Source organism: Podarcis tiliguerta, assembly GCF_965153285.1.
Source record: "Podarcis tiliguerta genome assembly, chromosome: 18".
Classification (NCBI taxonomy): Eukaryota; Metazoa; Chordata; class Lepidosauria; order Squamata; family Lacertidae; genus Podarcis; species Podarcis tiliguerta.
Genome location: NC_139551.1, coordinates 10,454,152 through 10,466,791, shown reverse-complemented (window position 1 = coordinate 10,466,791; position 12,640 = coordinate 10,454,152). Strand labels below are relative to the sequence as shown.

Here is a 12,640-nt window from a genome sequence, read left to right as displayed (position 1 = left end):
CCATCCCCAAGCCCAAGAGATAAGGAGCTATGCAACCGTTAGAAGACTCCTGAAGGCAGTTTTTAAACGTTTCACGTTTTTATTATGTTTTTACATATGTTGGAAGCCGCCCAAGAGTCTCTATTTTCGTGAGAGAAATGTTGGAGAGTATGCATCTCAAGGTCGCGGGTTTGAGTCCCACGTTAGGCAAAAAGGTTCCTGCCTTGCAAGGGGTTGGGCGAGATGACACTTGTGGCCCCTTCCAAATCTGTGATTCTGTGATGCTTCTCTCTGACAGAGCAATGTCACAGACGCCTTGTTGTTGTTGTTACGGAATAAGGTAAAGGTAAAGGGACCCCTGACCATTGGTCCAGTCGCGGACGACTCTGGGGTTGTGGCGCTCATTTCGCTTTATTGGCCGAGGGAGCCGGCGTACAGCTTCTGGGTCATGTGGCCAGCAGGACTAAGCCGCGTCTGGCGAACCAGAGCAGCGCATGGAAACGCCGTTTACCTTCCCGCCAGAGTGGTACCTATTTATCTACTTGTACTTTGATGTGCTTTCGAACTGCTAGGTTGGCAGGAGCAACGGGAGCTCACCCCATCGCGGGGATTCGAACCGCCAACCTTCTAATCAGCAAGCCCTAGGCTGTGTGGTTACAGAATAGGGAGTTCCTATTTTCACCCAATAAATGTTGGGGGGAAGTGATTGCTGTCAATCCCTCAACAGCCGACAAACACACTGTTTTCACATTTTGCTTTGCTTTTTTTAAACCTCCCTAAGGTTTAATTTAGCTTCAATTTAGCTTCAATTTAGACCCCTTGGGAGTGGCCCTCCACGCATCTCTGTCTGGCCCTCGGAAATGTGCTGAGGCCGCACACCCTCTCTCTCCAGGTCGTGCTCCCTCCCCTGAGCATTTTCCCACAGCCGGGAATGTGTCTTCATACCCCAATCTTGTCTTTCACTCGCCTGGATGGAGGACAGACAGAGAGGGGTGTGTGGAAATTTGGCTATGGCGAGGAGGCGGGGTTTACTTCTGGTGCCCCGCCCACTTTTACTTCTCGCCCCGCCCACCTCTGACTGCTGGCCCCCAGAAAGTTTCGCAGGAGGAGATGCGAAGAAAGTTTGCCGCTCGGTGCTGCTCCGCATATTTATCTGGGAGTAAGCCACAGTGGGCACAGCAGCGTTTACTTCTGAGTAAGCACGCAGGGGGCTGAGCTTTGCAGCTTCAAAACAACAGGAAGTGAAAGATCTCTATGTAGGTATTTAGGTTGTGAGTCGAAGTCTTCCTGTCCTGCTTTTTCCACTGAACAGCTATCCACAAAATAATAATAATTAATAATTCAATTAAGAAATAAAATTTTGTATGCTATTATTATTATTATTATTATTATTATTATTATACATCCCTATACCCGCAGGGTCTCAGGGCAATTGCGACACAAAATCACAATATAAAAACACAAAATACATAATCAAAAGAAAAATAAAAGTAGCGGAATAACGCCCCCATTCCCATAGGTTAGATGAGGTGCTATTCCTGTGCTTATGAAGGTTTCATTTTTCTACTTACCAAATGATCCATACATTGCAAATATTGAGAAGTAGTGGCTTTGACAGCCTTCGGGAATTTTTACACTTCCATTTTTTTACACTTCCATTCTGCCATAAAAAACCAGTTTCTATGTCAAGCAATGCTTTGTTCTAATGCCAACATAACAATTAAACCAGCACTGACTTGCTTGAAAGCTCCAGGTTATAGAAGCATAGAAGTGTAGAGTTGGAAGGGAACCCCAGGGGTCATCCAGACCAACCCCCTGCAACGCAGGAAACGCAGATAAAGAATCCCTGGCCATCCAGCTTCTGTTTGGAAATGAGAAGGAGAGTCCGCCACATTCCTAGGCCGCCCGTTCCACTGTCCACTGTCCACTGCTCTGACTGTCAGAAAGTTCTTCCTGATATTTAGGAAGTTCTTGACATTTAGTCAGGCCTGAAAGCGTAACAGAAAGAACCACCTCGCATCCGAGGACAGCAGAAATTGAGATCTGCGAAGAGAGGGTCAGATTTAATACTTAACAGTCCCAAAGATCTGCCAAAACCATAAGGGGGTTCAGCAGGAGGGGAGAATTTTATTTCTTATTAATTTTGCATTCTTTGTGAATTCTGCGGCAAATGGCGGCTCCTGTGCCGGGGTTGCAGCACATTCTTTATGGGGAGAAAACGTCTCAAATGGGTCAGTGCGTCTGGCTGTGAACCAGGTTGGGGGTTCGAGCCCACCCAGGCAGGGCTGTGGGCAGGATTGCAGGGGGTTGGACTGGATGACCTTTGAAGATCCCAACTTTGCGATTTCATGATTCTAAGACAGGAATATCAGTAAACTGTGAGTAACCCCTGAGGTTTGCAGATAGGCAAAAGATCTTAAGGGGGGGTGGGAGGCGCCAGAAACACCAAAACAATCCCATAATAGCTTAACAGCATGGGGTGGGGACAGTATGAGAGGCTGGAAGAAAAGTGACAGTGGTGGGAGGTGTGAAAACAGAATGGAGAGGTCAGAAGAGGAGGATAGAGACTCATCAGTGCGGGAGGGTAGAAACATCATTTGGAGAGGTTAGGGCCCCGATCCAGCGTCTCTTCTCGTGCTCGTATTTTTAAATGAGGACTGAAAAGAGCACGGCACTCAAAGGAGGAAAGCGGAAGAGGAGGAATTTGGTTCACTTAATGCAGACCTTTCGAAATTTGCAAGACCGAAATTTGCAGCGATCTTTCGAAATTTGCACATTTCTGAATTTTGCGATGTGGCGACCCAGCTCCCAAAATCTGCATAATTACGGGTGTGCACACAGATATCTATAATAGTGGAAATAGCACAGGGAAAACGGCTTACAGGAAACGTGCATATTTGGAGAAATTAGCACTAAAGCTCTGGTGAATTTGCACGGGTATTTTCACGAGGATTCACATTGATGCGGAAAGGTGGAGAATTTAAATCTGGACAGATAAGAAACTCAGATAGAAACCTCTTCTATCTGCAGAACTGGGCCTGTCAACAGCTGCCACATAATACCCATTCCTCATTTGTAAGAAATTGATCTTTGGAACTCCCCGCCTATTGACAACAGGCGCCTGTCCCTTTTTTGGCACCTGCTAAAACATTCTTGTAATGTTTCTGTTTGCTCCGCCCACTTTTCCCTCTGGCCCCGCCCACCCCCGGAAGGCAATGTTTGTAAGCTGCCCAGAATAATCATTAATACATTTAAAACTAAACACGAATAGATAAATCAATGCAGCTGATATGAGCTACCTACTGCTCAGTCAGTAGAGCATGAGACTCTCAGGGTTGTGGGTTCGACATTGGGCAAAAGATCCCTGGGGGTTGGGCTAGATGACCCTTGGGGTCCCGTTCAAGTCTGTGGTTCTGTGAGAGAGCTGGCTCAGAGGTTTGGATGCCAACTTTCGTTTTATCCACCTCCCTCCGTCACAGGCTCAAGAATGCACTGCCAGAGATTTCCGATGTGTACTGGGACGTCCTAAGCAAAAGCAGGACATTCCAGGATCAGATCAGAAATCGGAACGGCTTCTGCAAGTGCACGACTGTCCCTGGAAAATAGGGACACTTGGAGGTTCTGCCTGTTGTTAACGGAGAAATCTGAGGGCTCCCCTGGACAAAAAACAAGGACACCAGCCAGGAATACCAGAGCAAAACAGCAGCCAGTCGGCTTGGTCTTGATTGAAGACTGTTGCGACAGGACTCCCACCTGCCACCAGGTGGAACAAGATGGAAGCCCTGAACAAAAGAAGACCCCAACTTTTATTAGCTGCTCATCCCCATGTTACACCCCCCCAAAACTACATCATGGATACATCATGAAAGGGGAGGTCTGGTGGTAGTAATCTGAGCATCCTGGACCCTGCGCCATGGTTCCCCTTGCCCTCCACCAAACACCCATCAAGGATAACAAAAGAGATATTTACATTTCCCTGTTTGCCAGCCAAGTTCATCACACCCTTTGGTCTTCCTCTGGGTTTGTTCTTTCTGGAATGGCTACCTGTCTGGCACTCAGGTATCAGGATGCCAGGGATTATCCCTCAGGCAGAGGGGCTGCTCAGTAGCTGAGCTCACATGTCTATATGAATTTCCGAAGTTTTCCCAGTGAGCCAGTACATAGATACATTTGTCAGTGAATTCTTACATTTGGTATCGTGCAGCAAAGGCCCTTTGAATAGCTAGGAAGAAACTGTGATGAAGTGTTTTGTGGGGGCAAATCACAAAAGTCACAAAAGTGATTGTGCTGGTTTGGGTAGTGGGCTGCATGTGCCTGATATCTGCTGGAGGGGCAACACCCCCCCCAACCTATACATAAATTCATGCAACACTCTGAAGTGGCACTGCCCAGAGTCAGGTTTGCCACCTCGCTGAGGACTAGGCCCTTGATCGCTCCTCTAACTTTAACCACAGGAAGTGTGCCTCCTTGCTGCCTCTGAAGTTTGCACGCGACACAGGAAACCCATGGGTGGTGGCGGTCTTGCCCGGGGTGGGGCGCTTGCTGATTGAGAGGAGGCCAGGCCTGGAACGGAGACTCATACAGAGTTGCAGCGGGAGACACCCTCCGCTGACCTAGCGATCCGCAGGACATGCCATTTTTTGGGGGGGGAACTCACTGCTTTGGGGCTGATTGTCGGCCCCATTCTCTCTGGCCGCCTTTTCGAAACCATGTCCTGGGAAACGCAGAGACAGGTTTCACAACACACACAAACACACTCACAACACAGCTACCTCACTTCCCCTTTCCTTTAAACCGAAGCTCTCCAGCCGCAGAAGCCAAACCTCAGAGGAAGAGACCTTCTTGTGTTCTGCATAAGATCTGGAGGATGTGGATGGTGAATGCTTTTGCAAACAGTGACCACACCAAGAAAAGGGCAGACTATGGTTTCTTCCCTGCCCCCCCCTTTTTTTGGCAAATTGAAAATCAACCACAAATGAAAGCAATTTCCATACAGTTTTTCCAAAAATTGATTCCGTTCTCGATGTGCCCATTGTTTCCTCTTGTTGCTGAAATGGTTTCCCAGTTATATCTAATTCACATTCCTTGCAATTCACCTTATTGCAATATTTTGTTGTTGTTTATTATCCTGAAGCATTGGCTAGCTGCTCATCGGTTCCTAAACGTATAATATTCTGACATTTCCAGTATCTGCAAGTGAGGTTAATCAACAAGTTAGCAATCCACAATAAATCAAAAACCACTACGTCCAAAATAAATTCCTTGGGGGCAGACGAGGGTTTCAGTGAAGGCAGGAGAGGCCTTTGAGTTTAGCAGCCAGATCTGAGGATCTCCAGAAATCCCTCCCGATTTGCAGTTTCCTGTTTTTTCTTCATCTCAACCCCACCGCATTTCCTCACCCATTTGCAAATTATTTTTTCTATAAAAATCCCTAAACATCAGCAAATTGGCCTGTGTGCCTTCCGCCCCCTCACCCCAAAGGCATATATGGAAATCAGAAAAGTCCTGCAGAGGGAGAAAAGCCAAAGAGCTTGCTCTCATGCATCCCACCCCAAACAGTTATAGGGTCTCAAGAAGTGGAAGGGACCCGGGACATCATCCAGACTGACCCCTCCAAAAAACCCAATGCATATTGCTGAACACATTTGCAGAAGGGGAGAGGCTGGAGAACCGGGTCCTAAAACTCAGAGACGCCCAGATTTCAGAGGGTAGTTGTGTTAGGACCCGGTTCTCCAGCCTCTCCCCTCTCTGGTCTCAGCCTGTCCCTGGAAATTCTCCATATTATTTTCAGCCCGGCAACAATACATACTTAAATAGGCGGGGGGGGGGCAATGTTTGTTTATTAATTTATTAATAGATTGTTGAAATCTGCAGGGCTGCCTCGTTCCATTGAAGCCAGTGGGTCTGTTGTGAGCCTGACTTTGTCGGATCTCAGCCCTCGATCTTAAAAGCACCGGAACGACTCGACAGGCCGAGATCTCCCAAATTGCCCCACTGCAGCTAAACCACCTCTTAAGCAATCAGCCGCATGTAAGAGCAGTTAAAACTTCCCCTTCGGAAATACTTCTGTCGGTGACTACAGTGGGGGGTGGAGAAAGCACCAAATGTGGCCCCTGGGACCTCTCTGCCTGGCCCTCATAACTCCCCGCAAGCCTTGCCCCAACCCATGGCCCTCATTGGCTCTGCACGCCCTCCTGGAGAGTGTTTTTGCCTCTGCAGAATGTGCCCTTCAACTCTGACTGTAATTTTTGCTTGACCGAATGGAGGATCAAGAGGTGCGTGTTGAGGAATGAGCCCACTGCACGGAGCAATCCCTCCAGGACCGCCTCTCCCCAAATAAACTGCCCCGGACTCATCCTCTGAGGCCCTTCTTTGTGTGCCTCCTCCCCATGAGGTCTGGAGGATGACAACACGAGAACAGGGCCTTTTTTGTGGTGGCTCCCCGTTGCTGGAATGCTCTCCCCCATGGCATACAGTCATACCTCATGTTGCGTCCGCTTCAGGTTGTGTTTTTTCGGGTTGCAGTCTGCTGAAACCCTGAAGTACTGGAATAGGTTATTTCTGGGTTTTGGCAATCGCGCATGCGCAGAAGCGCTAAATCGCTCTTTGCGCATGCGCAGAAGTGCCGAATCGCAACCCGCACATGCGCAGATGTGGGTTGCGAATGCTGTGGGTTGCGAACGTGCATTCCGCAGGGATCACATTCGCAACCCGAGCGGTTGTTGTATATTTCAGCGCCAGGCAAAAACATTCCTCTATAACCAGGTCTTTGGCTGATAAAACTATCCAGGGCCTTTTTGCTGTGTTTGCATACCCTCCAAGCGTCCTGGTGTTCCGGGGACTGTACATACCTTCCAACATTTTCCCAATGAAAATAGAGACATCCTGTTCAATAATAATAATAATAATAATAATAATAATAATACTTACCCATCTGACTGGGTTGCCCCAGCCACTCTGGGCAGCTTCCAACATATATAAAAACATAATACAGTGGTACCTCTAGTTACGAACTTAATTCGTTCCGGAGGTCCGTTCTTAACTAGAGGTGTGCTTTTGCTGCGCCGCTGGCACACGATTTCCATTCTCATTCTGGGGCAAAGTTCTCAACTTGAGGTAACTCTTCCAGGTTAGTGGAGTTTGTAACCTGAAGCATTTGTAACCTGAGGCATTTGTAACTTGAGGTACCACTGTAAAACATTAAAAAAACTTCCCTCTACAGGGCCGCCTCCCAATGTCTTCTAAAGGTTGTTTGGTTACCTACGCCCCAACATTTCTCCGATGAAAATAGGGACACCCCAAGGAAAAGCGGGACGTTCTGTTATCAAAGCGGAAACCGTGACGGCTTCTGTAAATCCGGGGTTGTCCCTGGAAAAGTTGGGACACTCAGGGGGTCTGCAGACAGTCTGGAATTACAAAAGCCACTCCAGCTTCTGATTTATTGAAATTGAAATACCGTATTTTTCGCTCTATAAGACGCACCAGACCACAAGACGCACCTAGTTTTTGGAAGAGGGAAACAAGAAAAAAAATATTCTGAATCTCAGAAGCCAGAACAGCAAGAGGGATTGCTGCGCAGTGAAAGCAGCAATCCCTCTTGCTGTTCTGGCTTCTGGGATAGCTGTGCAGCCTGCATTCACTCCATAAGACGCACACACATTTCCCCTTACTTTTTAGGAGGGAAAAAGTGAGTCTTATAGAGCAAAAAATACGGTACTTTATTGTCATTTGTCCAACTTGTATACAGTGAGATTACAGAGCACCCCCACTCAGCTCTCTTAGTCTTAATTCCCCTCGTTTACTGACGCACACCCACCAAACCCGAAAGTCCATTGCCCTGTTGTTATCTTTTACGGATAGAAGCTGTTCTTTACCCTGTTGGTGCAACTAATCGTGCTTCTATATCTTCTGCCCAAGGGCAGGAGAGTGTTATGTACTGAAGTTCTCACCCTGGGCCAGCAGGGGGATACTGTAGATAGTTATGCAAATAAGGGATCGAAAGTGACGTTCACTGATTGGGTAGTTTTAGAAAATTGTTACAGTAACGTTGTACTGGAGCTCTATATAAGCAGGCTGACTGCACCTTTCAGTTCAGTTCTGTTCTGGCCTGTGAATAAACAAGAGCTGTTTGAAGAAGCGCTGTGTCGTCTGATATGTTCACCCACAACTTAACAGAGATCAAGAAAGTGCCGGCCAGGCTGTGAATCATCCCTGAGAATTTTCCTCACTCTCCCGAGGCAACGTTCTTCTGCTCTTTCATCCAGCAGATTCACAGGACAGCCCATAATATCTTGTGCTGTGTCCCAGAATGGCCCTATGGCAGCTGCGAGGCGTTAAGGAGTTTTCTCAGGGTTTGTGTGTGCCGTATCCTGTTGGTGAAGTGGTGGAAATGTTCTGCCAGGGGGGCGGGGTTGTGTGCCAAAAATGGGGGGGGGGTCAAGAAGGGTCATAGAATCATAGAGTTGGAGGAGACCCCAAGGGCCATCGAGTCCAACCCCCTGCCAAGCAGGAAACACCATCAGAGCACTCCTGACATATGGTTGTCAAGCCTCTGCTTAAAGACCTCCAAAGAAGGAGACTCCACCACACTCCTGGGCAGCAAATTCCACTGTCAGGAAGTTCTTCCTAATGTTGAGGTGGAATCTTCTTTCTTGTAGTTTGGATCCATTGCTCCGTGTCCGCTTCTCTGGAGCAGCAGAAAACAACCTTTCTCCCTCCTCTATGTGACATCCTTTTATATATTTGAACATGGCTATCGCATCACCCCTTTACCTCCTCTTCTCCAGGCTAAACATGCCCAGCTCCCTTAGCCGTTCCTCATAAGGCATCGTTTCCAGGCCTTTGACCATTTTGGTTGCCCTCCTCTGTACACGTTCCAGTTTGTCAGTGTCCTTCTTGAACTGTGGTGCCCAGAACTGGACACAGTACTCCAGGTGAGGTCTGACCAGAGCAGAATACAGTGGCACTATTACTTCCCTTGATCTAGATGCTATACTCCTATTGATGCAGCCCAGAATTGCATTGGCTTTTTTAGCTGCCGCGTCACACTGTTGGCTCATGTCAAGTTTGTGGTCAACCAAGACTCCTAGATCCTTTTCTCAAGCCAGGTGTCACTTGATGGGAGTGAGAAATGTCCTTATTTTCACCTGAGGAATATTGGGGGTGGGGTCTGTGTTTGTGGGAGGGGGGTTGTTGCTTTGCTCTTGTTTCGTTTTTGCTTATTTTGTATTTTGTGTTTTCGTTTTGCGTTTTTGTGTTGCGGACCGCCCTGTGATATTCCAGTGAAGGGTTTTTTTTAAGGGTTAGAGGTTTTTAAGCAGAGGTTGGATGGCGTCATTATCTGTCATGGATGCTTCAGTGGAGATTCCTGCATTGCGGGGGGGGGGGCTGGATGACCTTCAGGGGTCCCCTTCCAACTCCACAATTCGGCAATTCCATGGTAATAAATAACAAAATAGTTGAAACTGGGGGGGAGGAGGAGGAGGGAATCAGAGGCTGAATGAAAGTGTAAATGGACAGATCCGTCCATCCGAACTCCGGATCCATTCTGCCGGCCTGACTCCGCTTTCTTCTCTCTCTCTCTCAAATCTTTCCAGGGCAGCAAAGAAAGGTTCCATTGGCAGAGCCACAATGTCAAGCAGAGCGGGGTGGATGACATGGTCCTCCTCAGCAAGATCAACGAAGACGCCATCGTCGAAAATCTCAAGAAGCGGTTCATGGATGACTATATCTTCGTATCCTTTTCCGTCGTTCTTTCTTGTGTTCCCTTCTAGCCATTGGTGCCATGTGCGCCCGTCGTGATCAGAGTCGAGGCATCTGACAGAGCCAAGTTTTCATTTCGGGCAGTGAATTAGAATCATAGAATTGTTGGGTTGCGAGGGACCCCCAGAGGTCATCCAGCCCCACCCCCTGCAATGCAGTTGAAGCATCCATGACAGAAGGCCACCCAACCTCTGCTCCAAAACCTCCAGGGAAGGAGAGTGTGCCACTTTCCATCCCACGTTTGAACAGCTCTTACAGTCAGAAAGTTCTACGTGATGTTTAGTCACAATCGCCTTTCTTTGTCACTGGGAGTCATGGGTTCGAGTCCTGCTGTCCAGAGCGGGAGAAAGCAAGCTTGCTCCCTCTTCCATGTGGCAGCCCTTCACAGGCTCTCCTATCGCCTCTTTTCCAGCTCCTTCAACCATTCCTCATCAGGTCTGGTTTCCAGATCCCTGATCATTTTGGACGCTCTCCTCTGCACACCTTCCAGCTTGTTGACATCCTTCTTAAATTTATAGTTTTGCTCTTGTGCTGCTGTCCCCCTGTGTCACTTCCGTTCAGATGTCCCTGTGGTTTGTGGCCAAGCACGTTCCTCCCCCTGCTCTTCCTCTCCCGTCGTCCTCTCCAAATTTGGCAGTCCCGGCAGAGCTCTGAAAGCCTCCTCTTCGCTCCACAAGCCCATTTCTCTGCCCATTTCCCAAATGTTTTGATGCTCCCATTGAGGGACTCTTTTCCCAGTGTGAGTTCCTACATTGCGGGGTGGGGGGGTTGGACTAGATGACCCCCAGGGGTCCCTTCCAACTCCACAGTTCTGCGAAACCCCCTGGTGCTGCTCTGAGAAGCAGCCTGCCCTAACTCCTGCAAGAAATGGGAAGATGCCTCTTTTTAAAAGAGGCATTCCCTCCCTAGAGAAGGGGGTGCCCCATTTTGGGGGTCAGGGAGGGGAAAACCTGTAACACACACACACCCAGATGTTGTTGGATTCCAACTCGAGGCAGCATGGCAGTTGTTAGGGACGATGTATCTGAAGACTGGCAACATCTGGAGGGGAGAGATGCCCCTGGTGAGTCTTTGTGGTCTGATTCAGCAGCTCTGTTTAATAAGCAAAATGGTTTAGATCAGGGGTCAGCAAACTTTTTCAGCAGGGTCCACTGTCCCTCAGACTTTGTGGGGGGGCTGGACTATATTTTTTGGGGGGGGGAATGAACGAATTCCTACGCCCCACAAATAACCCAAAGGTGCATTTAAAATAAAAGCACACATTCTACTCATGTAAAAACACCAGGCAGGCCCCACAAATAACCCAGAGATGCATTTTAAATAAAAGGGCACGTTCTACTCATGTAAAAACACCAGGCAGGCCCCACAAATAACCCAGAGATGCATTTTAAATAAAAGGACACGTTCTACTCATGTAAAAACACCAGGCAGGCCCCACAAATAAACCAGAGATGCATTTTAAATAAAAGCACACGTTCTACTCATGTGAAAACACGCTGATTCCTGGGCCGCCTGCGGGCCGGATTGAGAAGGCGATTGGGCTGCATCCGGCCCCCGGGCCTTAGGTTGCCAACAGCGGTTCTCAACCTGTGGGTCCCCAGATGTTGTTGGACTACAACTCCCATCATCCCTGAGCTCTGGCCTTGCTAGCTAGGGGTGATGGGAGTTGTAGTCCAACAACATCTGGGGACCCACAGGTTGAGAATGGCTGGGTTAGAATGAACCCATGGAGATGAGATCTACTGGCAGCTGTTAGCTAGGGAGGATAAATTGGGCCTTCCCATTCGGGGGAATCAAAGAATTATAGAATGGTAGAGTTGAAAGGGAACCCCAGGGGTCATCCAGTCCAACCCCCCTACAATGCAGGAATCTCAGCTCAAGAACTCTTGGCAGATAGCCCTCCAGGAACCTCGGTCTAAAAGCCTTCAAGGAAGGCCCCACAGTCCCACAGTCAAACAGCTCTTACTGATGTGGAGTCGGAATCTCCTTTATTGTCACTTGAGGCCATGGGTTCGAGTCCTACTCTCCAGAGCAGGAGAAAGCAAGGCGTTCCCTCTTCCATGGGGCAGCTCTGGAGATATTGGAGGGTGGCTCTTCGATCTCCTCTCAAGCCTCCTCTTTCAGCCAGTCTCAGAATGCCAGGTGATGTTGAACAAGAATAAACAGGCCGTATGGCCAGTGGATGGTTATGGGGTTTGGGAATCCATAAACGCAGAAGGGCAATGACAAACCTAGATAGCATCTTAAAAAGCAGAGACATCACCTTGCCAACAAAGGTCCGTATAGTTAAAGCTATGGTTTTCCCAGTAGTGATGTATGGAAGTGAGAGCTGGACCAGAAAGAAGGCTGATCGCCGAAGAATTGACGCTTTTGAATTCTGGTGCTGGAGGAGACTCTTGAGAGTCCCATGGACTGCAAGAAGATCCAACCTCTCCATTCTGAAGGAAATCAGCCCTGAGTGCTCACTGGAAGGACAGATCCTGAAGCTGAGGCTCCAAGACTTTGGCCACCTCAGGAGAAGAGAAGACTCCCTGGAAAAGACCCTGATGTTGGGAAAGATGGAGGGCACAAGGAGAAGGGGACGACAGAGGGCGAGATGGTGGGACAGTGTTCTCGAAGCTACCAGCATGAGTCTGACCAAACTGCGGGAGGCAGTGGAAGACAGGAGGGCCTGGCGTGTTCTGGTCCAGGGGGTCACGAAGAGTCGGACACGACTAAGCGACTAAACAACAACAACAACAAAGCGCATAAGGAGAGCCTGTTGGATGAGGCCAGTGATGCGTCTAGTCCAGGGTCCTGTTCTCACAGCGGCCAGCCAGATGCCTATGGGAATCCTGGAACCAGGATCCGACCACAAGGGCAGCTTCCGTCCTCCTGAGATTTCCACCAACTGGGATTC

At 48.6% G+C, this 12,640-nt stretch overlaps 1 protein-coding gene across 1 annotated transcript in view; it reads left to right on the top strand.

Moving 5' to 3' along the window:
* MYO1F (myosin IF) overlaps positions 1–12,640 on the top strand; it is a 60,109-nt gene that overhangs the window by 3,681 nt on the left and 43,788 nt on the right. Inside the window, exon 2 of the mRNA XM_083421414.1 lies at positions 9,576–9,713. Coding sequence (XP_083277540.1) covers positions 9,576–9,713 — 138 coding nt within the window. The remainder of the gene's footprint in view (positions 1–9,575; positions 9,714–12,640) is intronic.